Here is a 26,764-nt window from a genome sequence, read left to right on the forward strand (position 1 = left end):
TGGAAACACATAGCTAGGGTTCCCAAACAACCTTAACTCTGCCCTAGAGGCAAAGATTTATGAAAAAATCCTCTCTGTTTAATATAAGCTGGGACCACAAACAATGAAATGCCTCAATCATAGTAGTGCAACTGCAGAAATTCCAGCCTACAGTTAGCCAAACGTAACCCACTGAGTGCTGTGTTCTTTTATTTTCATATTTCTGATTAGGCAAACAACATAATGAAAGCCTCACTCCCTATTCTTTCGTAAGACTGTATGACTCACCACTTATGTAAGCCTTATGCAGGAGTTGGTCATAGCTCCACTGATGATACTACGTACTGGTTTGCAATTAGTGCAAGGCTTCAACCTCCCTGTTCTGTACAATAAAAATAGGTTCTCTCAACTTGCATGTTGTGAGCAGTGTGGCTTTGGGAGCCCAGGAAAAGCAGGGAATCTGTAGGGAACTATGATAGATAGTTAACAACTTAAAATTTTAGGTGGATTCTCTAAAGAGTTCAGCATTGGCATTGCTTTTCCTTCTCCCTCTCTCAAATTACTGGATAAACAGCTTGGAGAGTCTGAAGAGTTCAAAATCATCTGGGTTTCAGGTATAGCTTATGGGTAAGAATGATAGGATTTATTATGTGGCCTGCCACATCATCTTTGACGCCATTATAATTAGTATGGGAGAGCAATATTGAGAAAACATGGTTCTCGCATTGTATCATTAGTGGGCAGAGCAAAATTTACTTGGGAGCCTTCACTGTGCATTTCAGAACCTTAGCAAGTTCGGACTTAAATGTAAGTCCAACCCTGCCATTCAGAAATGGAGAGCTCAGCTCAGAATATACTCTCCCTTCTCCCATTAATTTCATGGTAGTACAAACAATAAGAAACGAGTGGATAGAGCAGGCTGGAAGTTGCTTCTTTCTCAATACAGCTGCCTGACACTTCTCCATACGCTCTCTGTGCAGGTTCTGTAGTTCCTAGTTTAGTGACTCACTACAGATCTCTTCTTTCTGGAAGAAGAAAAAAAAAAAAAAGAGTAGTTTTCTGCTCCCTGAACACAGCAACAATGCACTGCAGTCTCACTGTGGCTTTTGCAGGCAGGGAACAAGAACACAAGGTATTTCACTCACTTCATAGCAGCTGTCTTAGGCCCATTTAAAAAAGAAGAGGAATGACCCTTGCGTGAAAGGTGTCAGACTTCTTTTTACTTTTAGTGATAGTAGAGGCAGCAAAACCAGGGTCACCAACAAAAGTTAAGAATTACTAAGGAAAGCTTCATCTTCTAAGTCTCAGCGGAAGGAACAGGACTGTACATCAGCGATATTCTGTGAAGTAGGAGTGTTGACGTCACCCCAGAGCCTAGAATAGCAATCCCTTGAGGGCTGGGTAGATGGAGAGAGCCACTGAGTTAGTAAGCGTATATTCAGCATTTAGCTTGAATGTTGGAACAGGGAAATTATAAATGGCCCTAAGTAGCAGAGAGTGTTTTTACCATGTATCTAATATATAAATTCCTCTCCCAGAGGAGATAAACTCCCAAGTGCAGACTTGCCAGCACATCCTGACTCCAAGACATGTGCCCTACTCAAGCCCTTCGAAAACTGGACTCTCAGCAATTTTGTATGATAGTTTTGTGTAAACTACAGTTACTGAATTAATGATCTAGACAATAAGATGCCATATTACCTCTGTTTTTCCAACCAGGACTTCTTTGTACTGTGCTATCATTTCCTGAAGCGTTTCCAAAGGGCTTGAAAGATTTCTTGCCTTCCCCAAAAGACTGCATCCATCAGATGGGGAAACCAATGCAGCAGGCAGTATAGTACCGCATCCAAAGCCACCCAGAGGTTTATAGCAGGACAATCCAGATCTCCCTGCTCCTAAAAGACCAAACAGGTAGATTACTCCACATTTTAAACCATCTCAGTGACTATGCTACCTAACTTAATTCCTTCCTAATTTTTCCTCATGGTTTAAGTTATTTCTTGGCCCATACGCTGGGGGTAAGCCAAGTTTGGATAAAGGTGCTACAGGGTCTCTTCACATCTACTCTTTTCATCATCTTTATGTATCATTTGAGAAAGCACAGCCACCACCAGCACAAGAGACACGGCATTGTCCTTCCTTGCTGAACCACTGAGATATGGCTGTTCCTCAACACCTCCTCCCTCCAAGAAAGAAAACTGCTTAAACTGTTTTTACTAGATTTGACATACGAATCACAGCAGTATGCAAAAAGAATGGTGGGATAATACCTGATTTGCAATTTTGTTATTAATCTACCCAGTTCCTTCTTTTAAAAATAAAATTATTTTATGTTGGAGGAAAGTGTCACCCTTTCGAAAGAACATTAGTCAAATTACTGTTTTCTCTAACACTGTTTTGTCAAATTAATTGCTTAAATTACTGCTTCCTCTGACAGCTTTCCCTGAAGGATACATCCTGTAACAGTAACTTTCACACTGCTTTTTTTAGTTTTGTGATACCTGCCTGGACATCTTTGTCACTGAGAAAGAATGGTATATCATTATATGTGGATTTTTTTTTTTTATAGATCTTAATGTGTAACATTTTAAAATCTATTGGGAAATTCTCTCCCCCCCCACCAATGCTGTTATGAGGATCCCCCTCTCATTTTCACACTGTTACACAGTAGTATCATTGTTTACTGAACAGATTTCATTTATCTGCTCAGTCTTAGCAAACGTAAAACATTCTCCCTCTGTGAAGAGCTTTTTCCTTACATACTAGTGATGGGGCATTACAGGCCCTGGCAGTATTCATTCACTACCAAAGCGAGTTAATTGGTAGATGAGGAAAAAAGCCCTGATTCAATAACTTTAAGTGGGGATTCAAGACACAAAGGTCTCTTCAGATGGCTACTAAAGTCATTGCCATCACATATCTCCATGATTTTTGAAAAGCACATCTCAAACTGTATCTGGAGTTCAGCCAAAAATGCAGCCCACAAGATCATTCTTTGTGAAAATCTGCCAAAAACCTGTGCAACAGGGTACTCCTTTTCAGGAACACAACTCACCTCTAATTGACCTTTCCATACAGCAGTATCAATAAACACACAGAAACTGGAGAAAGGCTTATGTTCTGTGGCTGTTTCAATCACGTACGTGCAGCATCCCAGATAACACGCTTTTTTGCTCTGATGAAGGCTAGCATCAGAAGGCTAGATCCTTGAGGAACAGCATCAGCCCATCCACGTCAGTGGAGCTGCATTTACAACAGCTGAGGAACTGGAAAATTCTTCGTTCTAATGACTCAGTAGTTCAAAGAAGGGAAGTGCTGCAGGATTTTATGAACAACAAAAATCCCATCAAGTCCTTTTGAAAGTCTTGTCCCTTCTGTTGTGGCTTCTTGAAGAGCAGAGAATTGCACTACTAGAAGACAGTCAAAATTAGCCAAGTTTAGCAATCTTGGAATTAAAAGCAAAGTTGACCTTGTGACTTGAGTACAACTGTCTATAGGTGACTATCATCTGAAGCCAAAACTTAAGATATAAAAGCCCAATTCTCTACAGCTTTACTTGGAGCATAACATTTATTAGCTGTAGTAGACTCAATTCTCCACATGGTGTAGCCCTTTGAGAAGAGGCTGTGCCACAGTATGAAGTTATGGATTTAAAAATACTCCTCTCCATTTTTAATCACTATTTCTATCAACCTATCCATTCAGCATCTTGCTAACATTTCTTTTGTGGCTGGTCATTATTGTTCAGAAGAGTCAGATGCCTACAACCTTTAGCAGAATCTCTTTTCTCTAGGTCAGAATTTAGTTCTTATACCAGAGATGAGTGGGTTGGCTATACAAGACTTAAGTGTTCAGCAAAAGGATGAACACAGGAGAACAAACACCTGGAAGAATGTAAAAGGAAGCCGGGGGGGGGGGGGGGGGGCGGCGGCGAGGGAACATCTTAATAAACAAAGCAAGAGGGTTTTTTATCTCCCTCTTTACAGATATGGTTTGAAACCAGAAGGAGCAATTATGGTAAGAGTTTTAACTTCTGCTGTTAAAATAGCAATGCAGCACTTTTTACCCAAAAAGTGTACACAGTCCCCATAACCGCTTACACAACAATCCAAGTTTTAGTCCCCATAACCGCTTACACAACAATCCAAGTTTTTGCTATTTAGCTTTCTAGATTTTTGTTCAACTGCATTTGTCTGCTGAGCTGTGTGGGTAGTAGGTCACATCATCTACTTTGGCATGACATTTTTAGAGTAGCATGGTGCTCAGCTTTTAGCATCTTTACAGGAAAGAAATTTTCAGTAGTTCCTTGTGGTATATTTTTTTTAAAATTTAAAGATTATACTCACTGTTTCATGCTGAAATGTCTTTCCTTAATAAGATTTAATTATTTTTTTCAACTTGATTCCTAAAGTAACATCTTGTAACTTTTTGATCATTCTTTATCCCCTTTTTACTAAGGCAAGAAAACAAATCATAAAAACACAAGCATTCTACATGAGTGATTTTTGGAATCATGCACAAATAAAGTAGCAACTGCCAACTGCAGCATTGAATACCTGGAAACTGAGAAGGCTAAAATACAAGCTTTTAAAAATATTACATATCTGTAAGCTATTTAATTGTAAACATGTTCGAGTATACAATATAATTAGTCAGGAATTGTTTCAGATATTCTTTGAAGATGTGAAAGGAATTCACTTTACACAGTAAAGCTAAACAAACAAAAAAATCAGATAATGCTATATGGAATAAAAGTAGGATTATTCTGAAATAACTCTTCTACTTTAAAATGTATAGCAGCTATATTATATTCCAGAACAACTTTTACCTACAAATCAGTCTGTAGACCTTTAATCACATACACTTTTGAGATGAAATACTGAAATTTTTTTTTTGAGTATTACACTAATATTCATTCAGTCTTTTAAACATTTTAAACAAAAGCTAGTAATGGAAAAAAATCTAGTTGCTGGGTGCATAATATGAAGTTGTATGAAACATGGGAAGGTACTTAAAGATAATATGAATAATTTATATGAATATGATAATATGAATCAGTGCCACACTATACAGGAAAAGATGGCTCCCCCACCCCATTCTTCCTTCCGTCCCCAAAGAAGAGTTCTAGAACAGACTTTTGGTTTTCTTTTTTAATAAGTCCATAAAAGCCAAGGATTCATAAAAAGCACATGCAAGTCCATTTACATTAACAGATCAGCAAGAAGCTGCAAACTTTCCTTAGTACAGGAACTATGTCTTTAAGATTGGAAGCAGTAAATAAAACGGGACACCAGAACTGACAGCTAAGGTGACAACAGCAGCTTTGCTGACAGCTGAATTCCTGGTTTGTTCCTGGGGCATAGGGATGTGTGGGGGCATGACATCCAAACCCAATTAAAATTCCCTATGGCTTTGGAGAGAACAGCAAAACTGGTTTGTTTTTACTCTTTTACTGATCCATTTTAAGTCATATCAACAGATCTACAATTTTTGAAGTGTTTTGTAATTGCAGCCTAGACACTTGGTTTCATCTTTCTCCTGAAAGAGGGAATGTAAGTGAATATAAATGGGATCCGAAAAAGAGATGTCAGGAAAAGGTGCAACAGTCCCACCTTCAAATGCCATGAGGAAAAGAAACAGATTCATGGACTGTCTGCCCTCTCCAACTCCCATCTGTGAAAAGCCAACTGACCAACTATTGAAACAGTGAGGCACCACTTTTTGCTAATCTCTACAGATCCTTTAGCACTGAGCAAAAACAAGAGGAAAAGCCCATTGGAAGTATCTTAAAGACTTTCTTTATGAGAACAAAGTAACAGTTTGTATTCTTGCTTCACCATTCATCTTTCAATATTTGTACTTTCACTTGACGTAAACAAAATACTTTCACACTGAACAAAAAACTTAAAGTAGCTCAGCTTTCCTTTTTCTCAATAGCTTCGGGATAGGAAGGACATTAGGCATATTTAACTGTTCCTAGTTTCAGCCATACAGTAATTTAATGTTGCTGCAAGAATGTGGTTTTCTTCTCAAATCTATCAATTTTTTCACCCTTAAGATTTCCGTACGTAGCACACTAGTACCTTGAAGACAGACCCAATGTAGTACTCGAGTTTGCTACAAATAATCCAATCCTTCCTTTCTTGGAAGAAAATGGGTATTAGAACTTGTTTGACTGTCAGGAAGACTGAGATTTTCCCTATCTACAGAATAGGTATGACCTGTAACTTCTGTATATGCTCCAGTTATGTCTCTGGCCAAAAGTGATTATGTTTAGTAAAATACAGTGAAACCATTGCCCCTCTGACCTCAGTCTTTGTCAAGGTATAAAATTTTAAGTGCTAACAGGGAACTGTAAAGTTTTTGACATAAATTACAGTGAGACCCATGAACATTTCATGGGATTTCAATTATCAGTCCACAACCTGTGACAAACATAACAGCTACTGTCACCTCAGTGGTAAGAAATATTGTGTACCAAGCAATTGCCAGTGGTGTACGGGACTGTAACCGAATTGATGATTATGGTGTAAAAGGGTTTTCCATAATATAATAAGTTTTCCATAATTATCAACTCTTAGTCATCTCAATATCCTGCGAGGCTTTCCATTTTTTGTGATTAAACCTCTGTGGCAGTAGAATTATTTTCCAAGTTAATTAGTGATGTAAGTTACACTGCATATGCTAGATGCTGGCAACAATGAAAGTACCAACATTAAAACAAAATTCTCACTGCTGATGAGTGTGTCATACAATGATTTTGATGCACTTGTTGGTACAAGTGAATCTCTCATGCTGACCACTATCATGTCTGCCTTTTTTTTTTTTTTTTTTTTAAATGATACACTGTATGCCTCATGACCATTCAAGTAACATACAGAAAATTGAGGAAGAAGTTATTGGAATTTCACAGAAATCAAATAAAAGTCTTACAACCCATGGCAACATCCATGGTTCTTATTGCAATAAAAAGTCAGTATGTATTTTTCAACCCATTTATATTAAGACTTCTTTTAAAGAAAAGGTCCTGATATTTTGTATGGTTTCATCTGTGAGGTAGATGGCACTTTCATATAAATAGTGTAAATCAGAAATTAAGTTAGCTCTGAGCCTGCAACAAGCGCTGCACCACTGACTGCTCAAGTCAATTATTAAATCACGAGTACGAAATAATTCCTCTTTTTAAAAAGACAAACTAAGTCTTTGAAAGGAGAGCGGTGGCCGAGTGCACAGACAGGTGCCTTCCCTTGACAAAGGTCAGCGGAATTCTGGCTTTAGCCTCCAGACACCTTCACCGTTTAGGCTCCTATGGAAGGTGCAGAGATTGCGGAGAAGTTCTCTAAAGACGCAGGACTGTGCTGCAGGCAGTTTGGACTCAAATTCGTGCAGTAGTTCCTGAGTGCTAGCCTCGCCATCCACACGGGCCTGGAACGCTATGAAGTTACGCACATCCACAAGCAGTTCATCGTATTCTGTTGAACACGGGGCAGGTGCTTGCTGACGATTATAATCTCCTTCATTCCCTGTCTGTTGTGGTAAAATAAGGTGGTTTCTTGCCCTCATCTTAGCTAATAAAGATGAAGAGTCTAGTGCACTGGATGACGATTCTCCAGATTTTCCATCAAAGTGCCCATTGGAACTACACTTCTTTACATTTTCTTTCTTTATTGTATCTGCATCCTGCAAATAAACATACAGACCATGGAGAAAGTTGGATTTTGAGATCCGCAGAATCTGTTAAAATCTGCCTGCTGTTTAGACTTAAACAACAAACATGAACACTCAGAAGCTAGTCATCTGAAATACACAATATGTAGGTAATATGTTCTGGTCTCAACTTTAGAACTTAGGAAGTGGAAGAAAAGCATTGCTGGTCTTGAGACAGATAACCAGACCATGCTGCAATTTGTGACTGCTGTATCTAATTATACTTCATCAAGATGCTACATCAAAACATGAAAAATCAAATTCATGGATGACTAAAAATTCTAAAAATCTACATAATCATACAACAAATGGGTATGAGACATCCACAGTATAAATCAGGTTTGTTGCATAAATCAGAACATTTCAAATATATCAGCTATTAAAAGAGAAATGTTAGCTTGTGTCTCTTACCTTGCACTTCTTCGCAGGTGATGCATAAGTGGAATGAGAAGAAAGCAGCATGGGGTTTCTTTTTTGACCAAACCGACTCCTAAAGACCCACAAAAGAATTAACTCCTTACAACATCCTTCTCAAAATGATTAGGATAGTTTTGCCAAAAACACTGACTGGGTTTGCATTTTAGGGTTCTCAAGAGCCCTCTGCCAAACTCTCCTCTACTGTGCAACTATAATGCTTTCTTTGTACTTCAGAAGGGACTTCCTAGGCTTGTAATAAGCCTTCATGTCTTTACTAAATATAAAACATGAAACTCCACTTTGATACATGTTACTTCAAATACCAAGTGCAAAAAAAAGATAAATCCATAGCATCCTAAGGAACTCTTCTATTTTTGGAAAAGCAGTATGAGAACTGAACTTACTTTATTCCTGATGGTGCACCTGAAAGACCACTCATGCCTGTCCAGGTTGGCACACCAGAAGCAGCTCCTAAACATTGCTGTCGAGAGACTTTTAAGGCTCTTAAGGCATCCTGGGCCACTCTGTTTGCTTCTGCTTCCACCAGCACATGATCTGCACTGGAAGCTTCCATAATGGCATCATGCTTCATAACACTGTGTACCCCTAAAAAACAGAAGATACAAGAAAAGGTAAAGTAGGATATCTGCTAATTTACATGGTTATCTGTACAATTAAATATTCACCATTTAAGTGAATGCCACAATCACATTTTTCCTTTTTCAGGTTGATTATATTCAGCACTTCAGTATAGTAATTTCTAACAAGAGAACCCCCTTCTATCAGTTAAGTAATCAATTTGACAGCAAACCACTTCTGGTGTGCTGATGAGGTCATTATTCACAACAGACTTGGCAATTATGTGGGTAAATTGATAATTTCTATTGTTATGGACAGGACAGACAGAAGTGAAACCCTTGCGTAAATGAAGGTTGGTTACATCCTTATTTCCAGAAGAAACATTGCATTACTTCTGGATATAGAAGTGTCTCTGGAAGGCTGCAGATCTCTCTGAAATGTTTGTGCCAAGGTAATTAGCACATTCATAACTGGAGCATTTCAACAATTAACATTTTAATGTTTCACTACAGTAACAGAATAGATAAAACACATTTTGTATTGTAGCTCTAACCAGAGTAACAGAGCTGCTCCTTCCCTCATTTGCATAAGTTTTATATACCTCTGTTTAAACAGTCTGACACTGAGCAGCCAAATAACAATGGTTACCTGATTTTTTGAAAAGTTTCTCCAAGACGTAATCATCATTTTTCTTTGAGTCTTCTTCCTTCTCTTCACTGTTCTCCCTTCTGTATCGCTTTTGTTTCACAAGATGAGGAATGCGCTCTCCTTCAAATTTGGCATCTTTGTGATGTTTCTTCTTAGACTTATCTTTGTGGCTCTCATGTGACAGCATATCCACCCTGTGCTTTGTTTTTGACGTACATTTATAATGATTATTATCTAATTGCCCATCTTCAATTTTAGCAACCTGCTTTTCCCAAGAGCCAGCTGCACCACATGTAAGGCTAAAATCTCCCTTGACATTTGCATTAACTGCTCCATGTACTTCATCAGCCACCATGGTGTTCAGACGTTTGGCATTCTCTGAAGACCCTGCATCACCCGGTAATGGCTGGGACATAGATTTGTCAGCTCTTTCCAAGCTTTCCTCCTTGCTTTTATTCAATGAATTTATATTAGTAGCAGCTTGTGCATTATCTTCTGCATAGCTGTTTTCGTCAAAGGCTTCCAAATTTCCTTTGGTTTCCTCACTTGTCTCCATTGCTTTAGAAGAAGAATTTGTCATGTGAGTGGTTGAGTAGGAATTGGATAACTTGCTGTACTTTGGTGAGCCGCTTTCTGTAAGATGGAGATCACCTTTAGAAGTGTCATTATCAGGTGGCTTTTCACGTTTCCGTTTCAATTGGTGTTTTGGGACTTGAACATCTGAACCAGTACCTGAGGGATGAATGAAATTAGTATTCATTTATCAAACACTTGAAACATTTTTTTCTTTTAAACAAATAGAAAAAATGTGTACCTGCAAAAATTGCACTTGTTTCTGTCCCCTGAGACACATCTGGGCTGCTCAGAGTAAAAAGTTCATAAAGGTCATTGGATTTGAAAAAGCGCCTCTGCTTAGGGTCTTTCAGCACTCTGTTTGTTAAAAACTGTTTGAAGATTTGTCTAAAAAAGAAAAAAAGTACTTTGTGCATGAAGCAATGTCTAGCTATGTTTAAGTACTGAATACAGTACTTAAACAAAAAACTGTATAAGCACAAATGTTACCCTGCAGAACAATTAAGCAGTGGGAAGATGATGTTAGTTTCCAAAAGACAATCTTGAGTTAGTAACTTTCAAACAACCAACTAAATTGTTAAACACAGGGCTTTATTGTTTTGCAACAACCCCATAACACAACAGGTAACCACCATCCTGAAATGTCCTATGAGGCATCCCTTAACTAAGCAATAAATAACTTCACAGCTAGAATTTTTTTTTTGTCCATTAAAATTGAAAAGCTTGCATATATTACAATAAAACTATCAGAAAGCTCCTGAAAGAAAAACAAGAGCTTGTTAAAATGATGGTATTTTAATGGTTCAATTGGTTGGAGGAATCAAAAGCAGCAGAGTAGCTCAGTCTGATGGTGATGACTGGATGAGAACTACTGAAAAGGGAAATCAGACTTGTGGTTGAGAGGAAGGGAAAAAAAGAGCCCATCTGTAGAGGACTGAAAGGAACAAATTTGAGGGAGAACTAAACTGCAAAAAGTCTCCTAGTATTGGTAAATCTACTTCTATGCCATGCTTACTACATAGCTTTTGACTGTAAATTCTAGGCACTATTTTCCTGTTCAAAAAAATACATCCCTAAATAAAGCTGGAAATCAGTTCTGAAGAAGTGTTTTTATCATGGTTTTGGCTCTGCTGGCATTAAGCAGGGAAACTATTTTTAAAACCAATTGGCAAAAACTAAGTTTAAACATAGGTGCCAGCTACTGCAGTGCACCCATCAGAAGACTTTAAAGTTTTTAAGAATTAACTGAGCTTTATAGCTTTCTGCAATAATGATCACATATTTGCAGGGAAGAAAACACAGGCAAAGAGAAAAGACAACTTGCTTAAAGTTCAAAGTCCATTGCACTGTTCTGGAAATAAATGAATTTCTGATGGCTGTCCTGACCCTTAGAGCCCACTTCCTTGATGTGGTCAGTATTGTTCAAACAGAAGTATGCCAGAGGGATGCAGGCCAACCAACAGCGGATGCTTTGTGTCCATGTGGTAAAACAGATTTAAAAAGGCACTCAGTAAGTGCGGGTATTTCATTATTTAGAGCTTTTCATTCATCTGCATTTTCAAAGAGGATATTCCAGTTCTAAAGAGTAATGCCTAGACAGAGGATTCCCATGTACATTCATTTGGAATTCATGTGAGTGAAGCTAACTACTGAGAAAGCTGAATGGGAAAGCAAAACAAAAAGATTTAATTTATTTTGAAATACAAGCACTTTAAGGCTTTAGCTACATTTTGGAATAAATAACATGAATATGACTGGTGGTTCTTGGGATTTAATTCTCTCACTTTGGAATGATTTGGGAATAAAATCAAATTGGGTTTGCAGAGTAGTAAATGTATGTATGTACCACATACATCTTTATATATCCTAAGGACAATATAAAGAACTTTGTTGATTTCAGTTTGCATTTCAGACTTGTTGAGTCTCATGTTCTGGGTAAGGGGCTCATTTTTTCCTGTCTATGCCTCATATTCTCTCATTTACAGTGAATTCTGGATGTGCTGGACACAGCTGCTGGAACAGATTGATGAGGTATATTTAGCATGTGGGTCTTGAAGCTAGAGAGGCAGCAGGACAGCCCTGCAGCTGGGAGTCTAATATTAGAAGGCGGCCCATTTCTCAGCAGAAATCTTTAAAAGTTTTCTGTGACATGCCCACCATGACCAAGGTTGGGGGTTACAAGCCATGTGTGCACAAGCACAGGTATGTCACTGTTACACCACCTCAGACTTGCTACAAACATTTTCTTGAGCATACTGCTGTATCCAAGGAACTGTTCTGACTGACCTGTGGTATATCTTCTCTTCAATAGTACCTGCAGTGAGAAGCCTATACACAGTCACTTGTTTCTTTTGGCCTATTCTCCAAGCACGTTCCCGAGCCTGGAACACAAAAGGTTTGGTTACCAGACGTTAGCCTCTTAGACATGTGTTTGACAGACAGCTATCGATACCACTGTTTCAAACCTAGTTTGAACATTTAACAAATAGTTCAAGAAGTTACACAGCTGTGGTATTTCTACAGCATTAGGACAACTAACTCAGCAGGAGAGGAAAACAATTTAGGAAGTTTACATACGTAAAAAGACAAGTCTGCAATTGTACCAAGAAATCTATGCAAAAAATCTCAAAAAATGAATTATCTTAAAATTAGAACTCGTATCTAGGTTATGTACTTTATGTAGACTTATTCCAAAAGGGATCTATTTCACAATAGAGCTTTAATATACACATTTCCTTTGAACTTGTCTTCTTTTTCTTAACTGAAAGCTTTCCTACAAACATCTTGAACCAACCACTAAAACAGACCACTGTAGGTCAGACTACACACTTGCAGATCTCAGAGCTATGTAGGATTTCCATCAAAAATAGTTTTTTTCCTCTCAAACATGTAAGCCCCATATACTGTTAAGGGATATGATAAACCAGAGTCTCATCATACCATGAAATAAAGAACAACTTCTTTAAGGTATTGGCTGAACAGCAGCTTCTAAGGGCATAGCTACATGTTATTTAGGGACAAAGCCAATTGAAGCAACACTTGTTCTCCTTTTCCTACCCTGCATTGCCACCACCAACATTCATGCCTGTTCAAGAGCTTGCACAGCTGTACTCTCCCTTCAGAAACATCTAGTTTGTTTGTTTATTTATTAAAAAAACCCAGGCCATTTCAACTGTTTGTTTGGCTACACTCTAAACAGACTATATGACTCGACAATATTGAAGAGTGGTAAGACATAAAGGGGATGTGGTGGGAACCACTGAAATTGGCTTTGCCACAAGAGTAATCATAATGTGGAACTGCACCCTAAGCGACCATTGCTGGGAACAGCAACTTAGGGAGGAGCAACATAGTGCTTTAACAGTACTTGAGGAGATAAATGTCATTCCATCTTCAGTTTTATTTCAACTTAGCTGGTAAATGGAATGTAATGAACAAAACTCACCTGTGTGTCTGTACTGGGATTCCAGTCAGGATCATAAATAATAACCCGGTCAGCACCAGTCAAGTTAACTCCAATGCCACCAACACGAGTTGTTAGAAGAAAAATAAATATGGATTTGTCCTGTAACACAAGAGAGAATTTACTAAAGCAAGAATTACCAAATTACAAGATAATTTTTTTTAATTTCCTGGATTCTTTTATTACCAGCATTATTTCCAAAGATGCAAAGGAAGCCAAGAGAAGGAATAAATTTCCTTGTTTGCCTAATATCTCTTTTGACAAATAAAAGTAGTTTGATCTAAATTTCATTCACTGTTGTCCGATAAAATTTCTTTTCCCCCCTTTCAACTGTGTTTTTTTTCTTAGTAGAAAACCCAACTTAAGTGTGAAAAAAGTGATGACTTTTTTCCCCCCTCTCACAAAGAAAGTGGTTTCATTTGACTGAACTCCCCAGTTTTGTGGCTCAAATCTGAAGTAGTATATTTAAAAACAGACCAAAAAGGAATGCAAGAACTCAACCATACTCACTAATAAGCATTAGTGTGTGGGATGCAACATCTTACCTCATTATATCTTGTTATAAGGGGCTGTCTGGAAGCTATTGTCGTGGTGCCATCCATCCTGAGGTAGGAATAGTTTCTGTTTCTCACAAAGACTTCAAGTATCTGCAGCATCTGTTGTGATGGAAAAAAAATGAAATCCAGACGTGAAGACTGAGCAACTGTCTGATCAAGTCATAAGAATTTCTGGTACTAACTGCAGTGCCAATCAAACAAAAACTTGTGAATCTTAAAATTCATTAACTTATGTAACTGGGGCAGGGCGGGGGGGAAGTAGTTATTTCACTGTTGAATGCATGAGTAGAATGTTTGTGCTTGGTTTGGGAAGTCCAGAGCCATGGTCTCAAGACAATTAACCAGGTAAATGATGCAGCGTTCCAAGGGAATCCATGGAAGCAAGACAAAATTGTGAATACACACGGAAAACAAATGAAGGACACCGTCTGGGCTACTGGTCCAAAGCACACAATTCTGAGGATCAGATGTGCACATGCACTAAACAGAGCAAGCAACGTGACTACCAATTCTATCCTGAAACTACACAGTAGGGACAGTAAATACATTACCACTGCTTCAGCCTGGTATTCTATGGGAACAACTGATAGAAGCTTTGACCCAGTATATTTAATTTGGGCAACACTGCCACAACACTGTGTCATTCCAGTAAAGCTTACTGAGCTTGGGAACTGGTCTCCAATTATTCCAAAGACATTAGTAATTTTAGTATTTTTTTCAATAAGATGTTAAATCTTCTGAGAAGGACACTACAAAAGGTGGTTCTAATTACAAGTCTTGTTGGGACACACACATGCACTTTTTTAGTTTTAGTAATAACTAAAACTAAAAACAATTAGCTCATCTTACCTGTCTTGACTGAGTAAAAAACAACACTCTGTGACCTTGCTTGTGCCATATTTTCAGCAAGGATTCTACCACTATCATTTTTCCAGAACGTTTCCAATATCCAAACTGATCTGCTTCCTCCACTTCAGCATCTGGTATACCCTTCAAAATCCCGGGACCACCAGAGAAGAGGTCAGGGTGGTTGCAAATCTTTCTCAAAGCTACTAGTCCTGAGAAAATCTAAAGAATACAGGAGAAAAATATTTTTATTTTCTTGACAAATACTTATATCTATATGGGTTGTGGTTGAGAAAAATAAACAGCAATGGATTAATCCAGTCATCATCAAGAAGTTTGTTTTTAATAGTGGTTTTCTCTTTAGAGAAGCCAATGGACACTAATACTAATTTCATGGAAAGTTTTAGGAAAAATCAGTACGAGAGAAGGTCAGTGAAATTTTATGTTCTTGTGAGCCTCTTCTGGTGACAATGTTAAGAGAATTCTGCAACAATTTCCACATTAGCAAAAGCAGTCTCTAGCTTGAGCTTTCCTACTCAAAAGGAAAAATTCCACCACGTTCAAATTATTGTGTTCTTCCTTCCAACCCCTGCCATGTTAGCAGGTAACTTAAGACAGACCTTGAGGACAGCAAGTATACCCACCAGAATGCATGGTAAGAAAGAACAGATGAGTAAACATATTTGAACAAACATATGAAGCTGAAAGTTACCAATTTTGATGCCATGTTAGAAGGGTTCTGTTCAGTTATTCATTCAATAGTATTACAAATGTTATTTATTCTTCTGATATAATAGGCACCCATAAAAATGAACTAGCTTGAAACAGCAAATCCCTCAGTCTTCTGTCACTACAAGTTGGATGAGCCTGCTCATAATTTATGGTTTGTTTGTTCAATGGGGTTTTTGTTTTTCAGCTGGGGTTCACTGCTGTCATCACAAAACATCTAATAAAAGCATTGACATTTACTGTTCAAAGTTTTCAGAACTCTAGAAAATATGATAGCCCATTCTGTAACATCTTACAGAAATTTCTGCAGATAGTCTTGTACAAGCTCCTTAAAATTATTTTCATTGGGATAACTAAATGGCTAGGCACTTTGTACGGCACTGCAGTATACATGGCTGTACTGACCATACAACTAACTGGAGCCACTGGGAGTGAGAGGAGAAGGGATTTTACAGATCACAAGACATGGAAACATGTGGTAAATTACATACTATAACCAAGACGTATTACTTCTCCTCTTACAAACAGTAGATCTGTATCCTGCAACTAAAATGGGAGTGAAGAATGTCCACTGCATGCATATAAAAGCCAAATGGACCAGATGTGTGCAATGTAGGACTCACAGGGAATAGCAGACTTTCTACACAGGCAACAGCAGGCATTTGAAACTGTATTTCAATTACTGCTGTCATCCTGGCCACAGCAATTTCAACACCCTTATGTTGTAAGGATGGAGACAAAAAGATGTTGAAGTGACTAGTAAGACAATAACAAGGATGCTTGCTATTTGCTCTGCTCTACGTTAAGACTCTGTGAAATCATCAACTGTTGCATCACAAAGTTATCATACCTGAACTGTACTCAGGACAAATTACTCTTTTCCTTTGCTTCACTTTTGCAATTGGTTAAAAGCATGCATACAATTACCTACAGCAGGTCATCCAACAAGCCATAATTAGTCCCCAAGATCACAAACATATTGTGAAGCCCATTCCATTCCTACTTTTATCTGGTGATGCCACTACATATGGATCACTAACTCTACATATTCCATGGAACATTTCTGAGGAAAAAAAAAAAAGCAGACATCCACAAAAGCAGAACTGAGATCAGTGTGTTTGCTTCCCTTTCTGCTCAGAATCCAGCTAGAAGAATGCAAAGGTCAGTCCATGACTTTATCCATCAAACTCTACCTGTCATTAACCTTAATTAATGCCAACCTGCATGTCTCCATTGAGAATCTGGTAAACTTCTTTAGAGTTGATGAAATTTTGATAGACTTGACGTTGCTCATCTGTCAAACTGCAAAAGAGGACCTACCAAAACAAACAAACAAACTGCTCAAGCCCAACCCGTAAACTCCAAATAGACTGAATTTTAAAGTTTTACAATGTGCTACAATGAAGCTTCACAGACGTCAGACATGCTGAAATACTAAGTTAAAAGATACTGTATAGAAATCACTAGAAATAAAAAAAACCTTAGAATTTTTAGAGAATGAACGTAATCATTAAGATGGGTTTCATGCATTTTTCTGTGCCCTTTCCCAGTTGTTATTTTTTCCCGTCAAATTGCTTTAGTTTTGGAAGTGCTGCCATTTTCCAGTTTTAATGAGGTAACTGTGCAATGTTAGCATTCTCTCAAAGCTCTGTTTATAGAAAACACTTTCCATTGTGTGTCTTATGTCTCTTACAATGTGCAAATTCTTAGCATCTCATGGGAAGGTTAGCACACATAATCTGTTCTGTCATTAGCCTTTGAGTGTGAGCATATAATGATTTTTCAGATGGTCTGATGGGCAAAATGGAACAAAATCACTTCCTCACATCCTGCCAGGCACCCAAAATTACGCCATAAGTCAAAGTTACATAGTGCCCTGTGATTGACAAGGACAAAAATAAAATTTGTTTAATCTGTTTATGATTGCATTCTTTAGAGTAAGTAGCTCAGACTCTTTAAAGTATATAGAACTTCAAAATTTGATTAAAAAAAGATCATTAGACTGCACAGCAGAAACTGAGTACGGCCTACTCATTTATTGTTTACCTTTCAGCACTGTCTTACAAAGACTAGCATCTCTACTTCTCTTTTAGATGGAGGAGACAGGAAGGAAAAGAGTGAGGAGAGGACAAGAAAGCCTGAAGCACTGAAACCTGAGTGGCAGAAGAATCTAATAATTACTACAAGTGAGTATTTGTAGGAATTTCAGTTGTTTAAAAAATCCTTTCAACCTCCTCTACTTTGAATCAAAATGTTTCCTAAAAGATATCCCACCTCTTTGTAGAGCAAACAAGTTTTAGATCAAAAGGCTAATATTTTGGAATTTTCTTAGAATGTACAGACCCAGTTAGCTTGCAATATGGACAACTGCCATCAAGTATTTCTCTACTATTTGCTGCCTAAATTAACCTTTTTACAGAAGGAAACAATGTTAAAATGTCCAAGAGATGCGCCATAGGAAACACCCCACAGACAACTCATTTGTATGCACCTGTGACCAGGACAGTATTAAGCAGACCTGACTACACTTCATATATAATTTGTTTTTTAGATGAGAGTGTACTTGTATAGACCCTGCAAGACAACAACCGTTTAATACTCAGAACACAGATGAAAAGAAGATGCAACTTGAAAGCTCTAGACTTTATCTTTAGTTAAAACAGGATTTAATCTACTATTAGCACAAATAATTTCCAAATGTTCATGAAAGATGGGATTTTGGGGAGGGAGAGAGCTCAGATCTAATAGTAAAGATAAGCAAACCTGTTCATTTTTATCTGGAAGCGAAAGGCTCATTTTTACATCAGCCTTCATTCTTCGCAGCAAGTAGGGGTTTATGGTGTCCCGTAACACACAGGCACATTTGTATGCAGTTTTTACCTGAAAAAGGAAGTAAAAGCAGAAGTCGTCTTTGGTCCTTGATATTAATTTTAGCAACAAGCAAAATTCCATAATTAGTAATAGGAAAATCCTAATAAAATGAGATGGTTTATGATTTATGTGGATCTACAGTTACATACTCAATACAACATGAACTGCAATAAAATTCATGTTAGCAACAATAACATTGAATAAGTAAGTCTTCCTCAGATACCACTAATTTATCTTTCCTAATTTAGTAGACTTTAAAAGAGACCAGAAATGAGTTTTTTTGGTTTTTTGTTTTTTTAGAAACCAATCCAAGAATTGAGCATAAACTTGCACAGAACCAAAATCCTCATGAAAAACTGCTAATACATATACTGAAGATCAAAAAAGAAGCCTGCAGCAATGGTGGTTACTAGACAGTAAGTGAAGATTAGTGCCCGCTTGAGGCTATTAAAAAAATCGGTACAAGAAAATCCCCATGATCACAGAAACGAAAGGTCACTCTGGCCTTAAATGGAGCATATGGTTCTATAATGGGTAATGGATGTGTGAGATGGGTATTAACTGTACATAATGGCTAAAAATACCTTCATTTCTCTTAAAGCAAAACAAAGAATATAATAAATTATTGATATGTAAAAAACAAATTGGCTGTCCAATTTAGTAAATTACTAAGCTTTAGACAAGGGAAGTACTTAAACTCAAAAAGAAAATAAAACTTTAGAAATGTATGTGTGCAAAACATTACGAAGAGTATTGAAAAGGATACAAGTTTATTAGCATTTGTATGAAACTTAGTCTGCAGATTATGCAGACAATTTATCTATCAGCTAATTTGAAAAATGTTTAAGAAGTCATAAATTCTGAGAACCACAACTACAAAGATTAGTAGACATACTTATTCAAAATAATATTCCAAATAATTTTTGCTTTCAAAATTAAATAGTTTATCTACTTTTAGACTTCCAATTCCTATGTTAGCTTTTGAAAATGAAAACAGTTTTCAGTTTGGATTTAAGGATTCCTCTATTGCATAATTTGCCGAAGCTTGATATCAAACAGGAAAGTTCTATTTAAAGACATCAAAATATGAGATCAGTTACCTCCCACCCCAATTTGCTCATCTTTACTTTATATCAAAGAATACTTCTAATGATTTAAACTTTAGGGCTTTTGACAAGAAAACCTTGTGTATAAGCTATACCCCTGTATAAATGAAATGGTCTCATTTAGTTGAATATTTCTTTTCACACACACAGCAGTAACACACACATGCAACTGTCTTTTGGGTTAATGTCTAGAACATACAGCATGAAGTACGTTTCCTTCAAGCAGAGTGATATTTTTGATGCATTTACCTGGACAGGAGAGGCATTGGAATATCCTCCCATGGTTATTGGAACAGAAAATTGCTCCATGAACACAGGTAGTGTTCCCAATTTCCCTGGGAATACAAAGTCAAAGAGGGACCAGAGCTCCTTTAGGTTATTTTGCATAGGGGAGCCAGACAGGATGATTCGATGGGGTGTGCGGAACTATTAATAAAAAACACAGAACCAAAAGAAAGTTATTTTCATGGTTCGTGGTGTAACCTGCCCCCTGCCTCAGAGGATATTCAATTTAATCATCAATGAATTCTCCGTTTAAAATATGTGGCCTCATATTCCTGAAATAAACAGCTTTCTGCAATATATTGTCCATAAACTGTTAGCAGAAAATGAACACCAGCAATCTGACATTTATCCCTAATGGTAAATTACTACACAATTTAAAATTTCTGATATTTTTTCTCTACCATACTTCTGCAAATTTACTGATGTAAACTCATTAAAAATGTTAAGTAAATTAAATAGTCAAATACAGACCATTGTGATTTATGCTTTTATTCTTTATTAATGGTCAAATGTGTATTTTTATGATAAAGTAATACAGGCTATTAGATTTTGGAACCTCCCCTCAGAGCACTTAAAATCTTTCATTTATTTTTTTATAAAGTACCTGCTTGCATGCAAGTGTGACTGCAGCATTTGGATTTCGGATTTTGTGACCCTCATCCAGAATCACATAATGCCAGTCATAGCTGTGGATGTTATCCTGCATCAGTCGAATGTATGAATAAGACGTAATTAAAATTCCATGGCATGAAGCAATTTCATGAATTAGTTTCACCTAAAAGCAAAAGGTGCACGTTGTCAGTAAGAGCGAGATAGAAAACTCAGACCTACTGAACTACAGGTTTGCTGTCCAAGGTATGTACAAAAAGTTTTGAAAAAGGAGATATATAATGTAATCTGCAAAGAAAATAAGTATAGGCAAGATTTTGATTATATGATTCTTAGCTCATGTGTAAAGCACTTAAATACTGTGTTATAACGTCAGAATTTGACCTGAAGCCTGGTCAGAAGGAAACAGTGGGTTTTTTTTTTTTAAAGGCAATGTCTGAAAAAATAAACATTAAATTTGATTAAAGTAACCAGTTTCTTCAAGTTCTCTTATATTCACCTCACAAACCCAGCTTTGTGTACTGTATGCAAGATTTAGAATGTTAGAGGAAAATTAAACAAGTGAAAACCTGAAAAACAATGACAAAAATCTATTTGGTTAATCCTAAATTCTGTCCAACCTCTCATTAATAGGATTAATATATTTGTTATTAATCTTCAAATTTTGTGCTTCTCTTGTAAGCTATATCCTTTCCCCAAGATTTTACTAGGCTTTATAGCTGTAAATTATGCAGGGCTGGGACAGTCTATATCACCTTCCACAGCATTCACGACTCATCTTTCTTGCCTTTATCCTCCACGTATAAATCTAGACTTAAACAGAAGATGATGGGCTGGGAGGCAATTCTGGATGAAACAAACATACCCAATGCAAAAGGAAAAAAAGTAGAACAACCACAGAATTTGCGGAAGGAAAGACAAAACCCTTATTACTAGAAGTGCCTTTAAGAAAAAAAAAAAAAAACAACCAACAAAACAAAACCAACAAAAACAAAAGGGAAAAATCCATCTCAAAGACTCAGATCATGTTAAAAGTCCATGATCTTTTATTGTAAAATTTCTTGCTCAGACATACTGCAAGATTCAAAAAGCTCTTCTGTGTTTAACTGTTCAAGAATTTCTACTTTCTAATTATCATCTCCTGATAAAACCATGACACATTATTTAATATTGACATGATGATTCTCAAGAGAATAAGTAATCTTTAGAACAATTTGTATTACCGACAGAGTAGGATTTCTAGGCAGGTGTGGACATCCAAAGCTTAATTCTACCTGGTACATTGCCCATAGTCTGCAGCCATGTCCTAGAGTCTCAGCAATGGCCTATCACAGAATATTGTAGACATCTCTACCCAAACACTTAAGACAAATCATCTCAGGCGATTTCAAATTAAGAGCTTGTAAAATATGTAACCTCTCCTAGTTTTTGCAATTAATAGGGTATGTCTGCAATCAGCCTGACTTACAAAATGCTACATTGTTGTCATTAAAAGATGTTTTGTGGAAGTGCTGCTGTTATTATGGAGGCTCAAGAGACCAATCCCTCCTAGAGGGCAAACAGTGGACTAGTAGAAAACAACAGCCATAAATCACGTTGTCAGGTAGCAGAGAGAACAGAAGTGAAACACAGGCACATGAAGGCCATTCACTGTAAACACACCACAGCAGAATCCTACTCAGGATTTACTGAACCTGTAATTAATTAAAGTTTCCTTCAAGCTAAATTTTTAATAAACGACGATTTGTGCTGACAATGAAGAAGTACAACACCACAATTTTATCAACTCACACTACAACACTTACTCTTATTTTACTGCATTGGGTACTTTCTCAGAGGTTGCCTTCGCTTTAGTTGCAGCTCTTGGAATAATTTTAAATATTTTAAAATATGATAACAGATTTAATATTGGATACACACTGTTTTGAGGCTGTTGCATTTCAGAATTTATGCTATTTTATCATGTATTCTTTAATTCACAATTCCTGTTTGGTTAGATTCAGGCATATTTAAATCCTGAACCCTGGCCTTTAAAAGATGCTAATGAATAGAGCAATATGCAAGTAGATCGAGTAATTCTGATCTTGTAGTTCTAGTCGGGACAGTATTTCAGGCCTTTACAATTCAAGGATAGTATTTTCTCCTAACTTAGGGTGATAAGTTGATTGTGTTGCCTTGTCTTCACTGAGACACATGCAATGTACAAAGACTGGAAGATTTTTGGCAAGCACCATTTCTTAAGGCTAAAACATTTATGATTTATTCTAAGGACGCACCTCTAAGCAAATGTTTTTTTCCTGTTGGTACCTTGCTGTAGCTACAAGTTCGTTTCTGAAGCTACAAAAACAGGACAATTTTTTTGATTGATGCTCACAGAAATAAGGTTTATCTTTTTTAGCATAACGTAGTCTTTTAATAATCTTTAAGAGGACCTGAACACTTCTATATTATTATGTATTAAAAACGGTGATTTTCTTAAACAGAAACGTGTATGTTAAGACTGAACTTAAAGAACTAGACTAGTGATAACTACGAAATTCTCTAAACATTCAGATACCTTTAAGGCAAGTGTGAACTTATAGAGATAATATCTAGTCACTTACACAACCATATATCACTTGTGAATCAAAAATGCATTCTTCAGCAGGCTTATCACTATCTCATAACCAACCATTAAGCCCAGAGATCCATAAATTTGACCTATGAAACCTCTTCATTATTTCCCTGCCCCCAACAAAACAATCTAAATGGCACCATGAAGAAGCTTCAAAAGAACACATCACAACGTTTAATAATGTAAAAGTTGCAATAAAAAAAGAGCTAAAGCACTTACTACATATTTAACAAGAACGCTGCTTCTTGTGGCATGATACTAAGTTTATTGGAGTTTGATCCTTAACTCAGAAATAGAGCCTTTGGCTAAAATAGAGGTTCCATATGCAGTCATGACAATAACTGTAACCTCTGCAGCTTATTTTCTTTACATGTAGATTGCGTACTCTACTGTGAGGATAGAAGGACTAAAATCTTCAGGGTGCAAAGTCATCTTCAAATAGATGGTTCCACAGGTGCAAGCATCACGAACTGACAATTGTTTTCGAGGGCTGCATTGTGTGTGCAGCATTTGACCAGAGTAAGGCATTATGGCTTTACAAAAGGTATGTGATTACCACCAGAAAGAATTGTTAAGCTCAGTGATACCTGTTCTAAAGATCAAGAAAAAGTTCAGCCTTCATCTTAAAAAATACAGCCTCCTTCCATATGCGATATGTTAAACCAAGATAACAAAGTTCACGTTGCCTCTTACATTCTGTGATTTACAAATGCTCATGTGCCATCAAGTTTTTGAAACAGGCCAAGCTCTTTGTACAGAGGGCTTTTCTTCCTACATTTACAGAGCTTTCTTCCCCTTATTTTCTGTTCTATACCATAAATAAAACAGTATTTATGATAAACTACATTAGATTTACTTCTTTATTTTCTCTTATCCTTACAGGTCTCAGAGCACTTGATATTTATGAGTCAGTTGAAGCTACATCAGATTTGAGTGTAAACCACAGTAGGAGGTTAATAGCATAAGACAACACCACAGGACATATTTAGCCACAAACGCTGTACCTTGTTCAAACTGAAAGCTGACTTCACAGGGGAGACTACTACTTAAATCTGGTTCTTCCTATCGTGTCCAACTTAAGCACTTTTATCATCATAGAACCACCAAATGATCTTCTGTGATCACAAATAATAATAAAAAAGCAAGTTTTACATTTCATCCAAATGCCTTAAACCAGCTCTAAAGTCTTGGAAACCTATCCAACTTGCTATTGTGTCTTCCTTCTACCATCTAAAATACCAATCTGCCTTCCCTTGTGGATAGCTGAAGGCCTTTAAACTATTAGTCGTATTTCAAGGGGTGAAACTGGAACTTTACACTTCTCTCCCTTACTGCCAAAAATTGTCTACCATTGTTACTTTAGCAAAGGAAGGAAGTAGTCTCTCTTTTGAAGCATCACATATGCTAACAACCTACACAAATACTATCGCAGCAGAGATATCGAAGCAGGATGTCTCAATGACTCATCTGAAACAGGCTGACCAGATTTGCAGCCAATCTGGTCAGCTCACAATTCAGGCTGTTATTTCATACTATTATTGTGGAAAATCCTGAAGTTGCTTGCAAAGAAAACCAAAGTGGACTGGGAAAAGAGGATATGCCAAGGCAATGATCGGTGAGCCTTTCACTTACCACACTGCTCAGAAGTCCTTTTGTAACACTAAAGAAGCGTCACTAACTGAAAAGATGTGCAAGGTATTGCCTAGTATCAATTTATGACAAAACAATCAGAACAGATGTCTTATCCACTTATCACTGTCAAGCAAATAGTTCTGTGGGCAAGTCTAAAGAACTGGGAGACAGGATCTTGCATTGATGCTTGGGTACCTCAGAAGGTGCAACAGAAAATACCTATTCATAAAAGCATATAATTTCACCAGTGCTGAAAGATTTAGTATTTGCTAATATTTCAGAATTCCTGACTATGTTATGGTAATTATTACGTAGATCCATCTCACCTAAAAGATCAACTTAAGTTTTATCAAATGAAACTTCAGCTGTTGTCTCTTTCTGCTATGAAATACTATCTCGCCTTATAGGACACCTGTCATTGCTTAAATCTTTTCCTCCAAAATTCTCCTTCATTAGTTTTAAGATTAATCTTTCTCTGTTCCTTAGAAATCATTTGTCCCTCTTTCACAGGCCTGTACAGAACAAGCTGCAATACTATGTTTTACCACGAACAACCTGCTGGATGATGCATTCCTCAAAATCCATTAAGATCTCCACTGTCTGATGTCCAGATAATTTGGGGGACAGTTACGACCTTCCACCGGTCCAGACCATTCTAGCCTCTGTTAGCCCAGAGGCTGAAGTAACCTTTCTCACTCCAAATCAGGTAACAACATTCAGCTTCCCAATCCTGTCTCCTGGCAAGTTAGTTGTCCAGCACAAAACTCTTCTCATTTGCTTTGTGATAAACCATGGTATACTAACAGAACAACAGCCAAATCCTGGAATTGTCAGTTTAATTCCAAATAGGTCTGTGCAACATTGAGACCGCAGGCGCACAGCGACTTGGCTTTTGGCCATGTAAAACTAATCTCAAAGAACAAACATATGTTCTTACGCAATCTAACCACAATTTTCTTATTTATTTCTTAAACTTATTTAAGTTTATGCCTTATGCCAGAGCATAAGGGCAGAATGGTCCCTGGATGAGTACTCTGAAGTTAACATATGCAAAAGCAGTCTCCTGTAATACCACAGGTTATCAGAAGATGGAATTGTCACAAGATCAGATCAGCACTAATGTATTCACAGAAAGAATGTATATTGAAAATAAATTCTAGGCAGGAGTAAATCACCTACCCTGTATTTTATGTGATCTATTTTCAGTGTACAAGTGTTACTTATGCTAATAAATTAGTAGTAAACTTTTCTTGCAGGTATAAGGACAACTAGAATGGGAAAAGTTTTTTTTTTGTTGGTTGTTTGTTTTACTTTAGTCATAAGCTTGCTCTTCTCTGATTAAGAGGCATCTAGGAAAAAATGTGCATGAGGTGAAGACCAGATCAGCAGTGACACTTGTTTAAAGCATACTGTTACAGCTCTCAGAAGATAAGGCATTAGGGCAGAATTAGAGAACTGAACCTATCTAAAATGATCATATGGTATCCAAATTCCTTAATTTAAAAGTTGTTGTGCAGGCATTTGTGGGAAGACAACAGGAAGGTGAAGTCCTGAAAACCTGACTATACCTGCAGATGGAAAAATTAGAGCCAGTCTGTCAAGTACATTAATTAACAAATACCCCAAAATAAGTGCACACGATTTAATTTAGGAAGAGATGCGAGCATGTTATTGAGGTCAACAGACTTTTAGGGCTTGAAAACATACCAAGTTAATTGAACAACAGGAAGCTATTAGCACATTAGATTGTGCTATGCCTTTTTTGCCATGTACTGTAACTGCATCAATTACCTCAGAATACGTTTAATCAAGTGCAATTAGGCACGATATCATTTTAATGTTATTACAAGAAATTCAATAAATACTTAAAGAGAAATTTAAAAATGCTTTGCTGAATCTTGAAAATCCGTTTAAGTATCTGAAATATGAGGCCAAAGGAAAACAAAAATCTAAGTTTTCCTTGTTTTGTTCCTGCAAGGTACCAAGGATTAAAGCTTCAGACAAGTCAGGCTTGTCAACTTAAGAAATGGAATAAGAATATGCATATTAAGAGACTGGCCAAGAAAATTAAAAGACAGAAAAGGCACTGCTTGAAAAAAAGAAAACCAACAAAGTAACACTGTCATTAAACAAAATGAGACTAGGTGAC

General features: G+C 37.0%; 1 protein-coding gene across 8 annotated transcripts in view; it reads right to left on the reverse strand.

The window, feature by feature from the left end:
- Positions 1–4,405: 4,405 nt before the first annotated feature.
- ERCC6 (ERCC excision repair 6, chromatin remodeling factor) overlaps positions 4,406–26,764 on the reverse strand; it is a 50,657-nt gene continuing 28,298 nt past the window's right edge. For 4 of the 8 annotated variants that reach the window (XM_072869927.1, XM_072869928.1, XM_072869932.1 and 1 more), the window contains 13 exons: positions 20,365–20,535; positions 19,725–19,901; positions 18,262–18,378; positions 16,719–16,814; positions 14,773–14,991; positions 13,912–14,022; positions 13,349–13,468; positions 12,190–12,284; positions 10,145–10,290; positions 9,331–10,062; positions 8,508–8,709; positions 8,098–8,176; positions 4,648–7,659 (listed from right to left, as the gene is read on the reverse strand). In XM_072869927.1, coding sequence (XP_072726028.1) covers positions 7,237–7,659; positions 8,098–8,176; positions 8,508–8,709; positions 9,331–10,062; positions 10,145–10,290; positions 12,190–12,284; positions 13,349–13,468; positions 13,912–14,022; positions 14,773–14,991; positions 16,719–16,814; positions 18,262–18,378; positions 19,725–19,901; positions 20,365–20,535 — 2,688 coding nt within the window. In that variant the 3' untranslated portion in view covers positions 4,648–7,236. Of the gene's footprint in view, positions 7,660–8,097; positions 8,177–8,507; positions 8,710–9,330; positions 10,063–10,144; positions 10,291–12,189; positions 12,285–13,348; positions 13,469–13,911; positions 14,023–14,772; positions 14,992–16,718; positions 16,815–18,261; positions 18,379–19,724; positions 19,902–20,364; positions 20,536–26,764 lie in introns of all 8 variants that reach the window. The other 4 variants (XM_072869929.1, XM_072869925.1, XM_072869931.1 and 1 more) reach the window with 4 other exon arrangements.

Source organism: Ciconia boyciana, chromosome 8 (assembly GCF_034638445.1).
Source record: "Ciconia boyciana chromosome 8, ASM3463844v1, whole genome shotgun sequence".
NCBI classification, from domain to species: Eukaryota; Metazoa; Chordata; class Aves; order Ciconiiformes; family Ciconiidae; genus Ciconia; species Ciconia boyciana.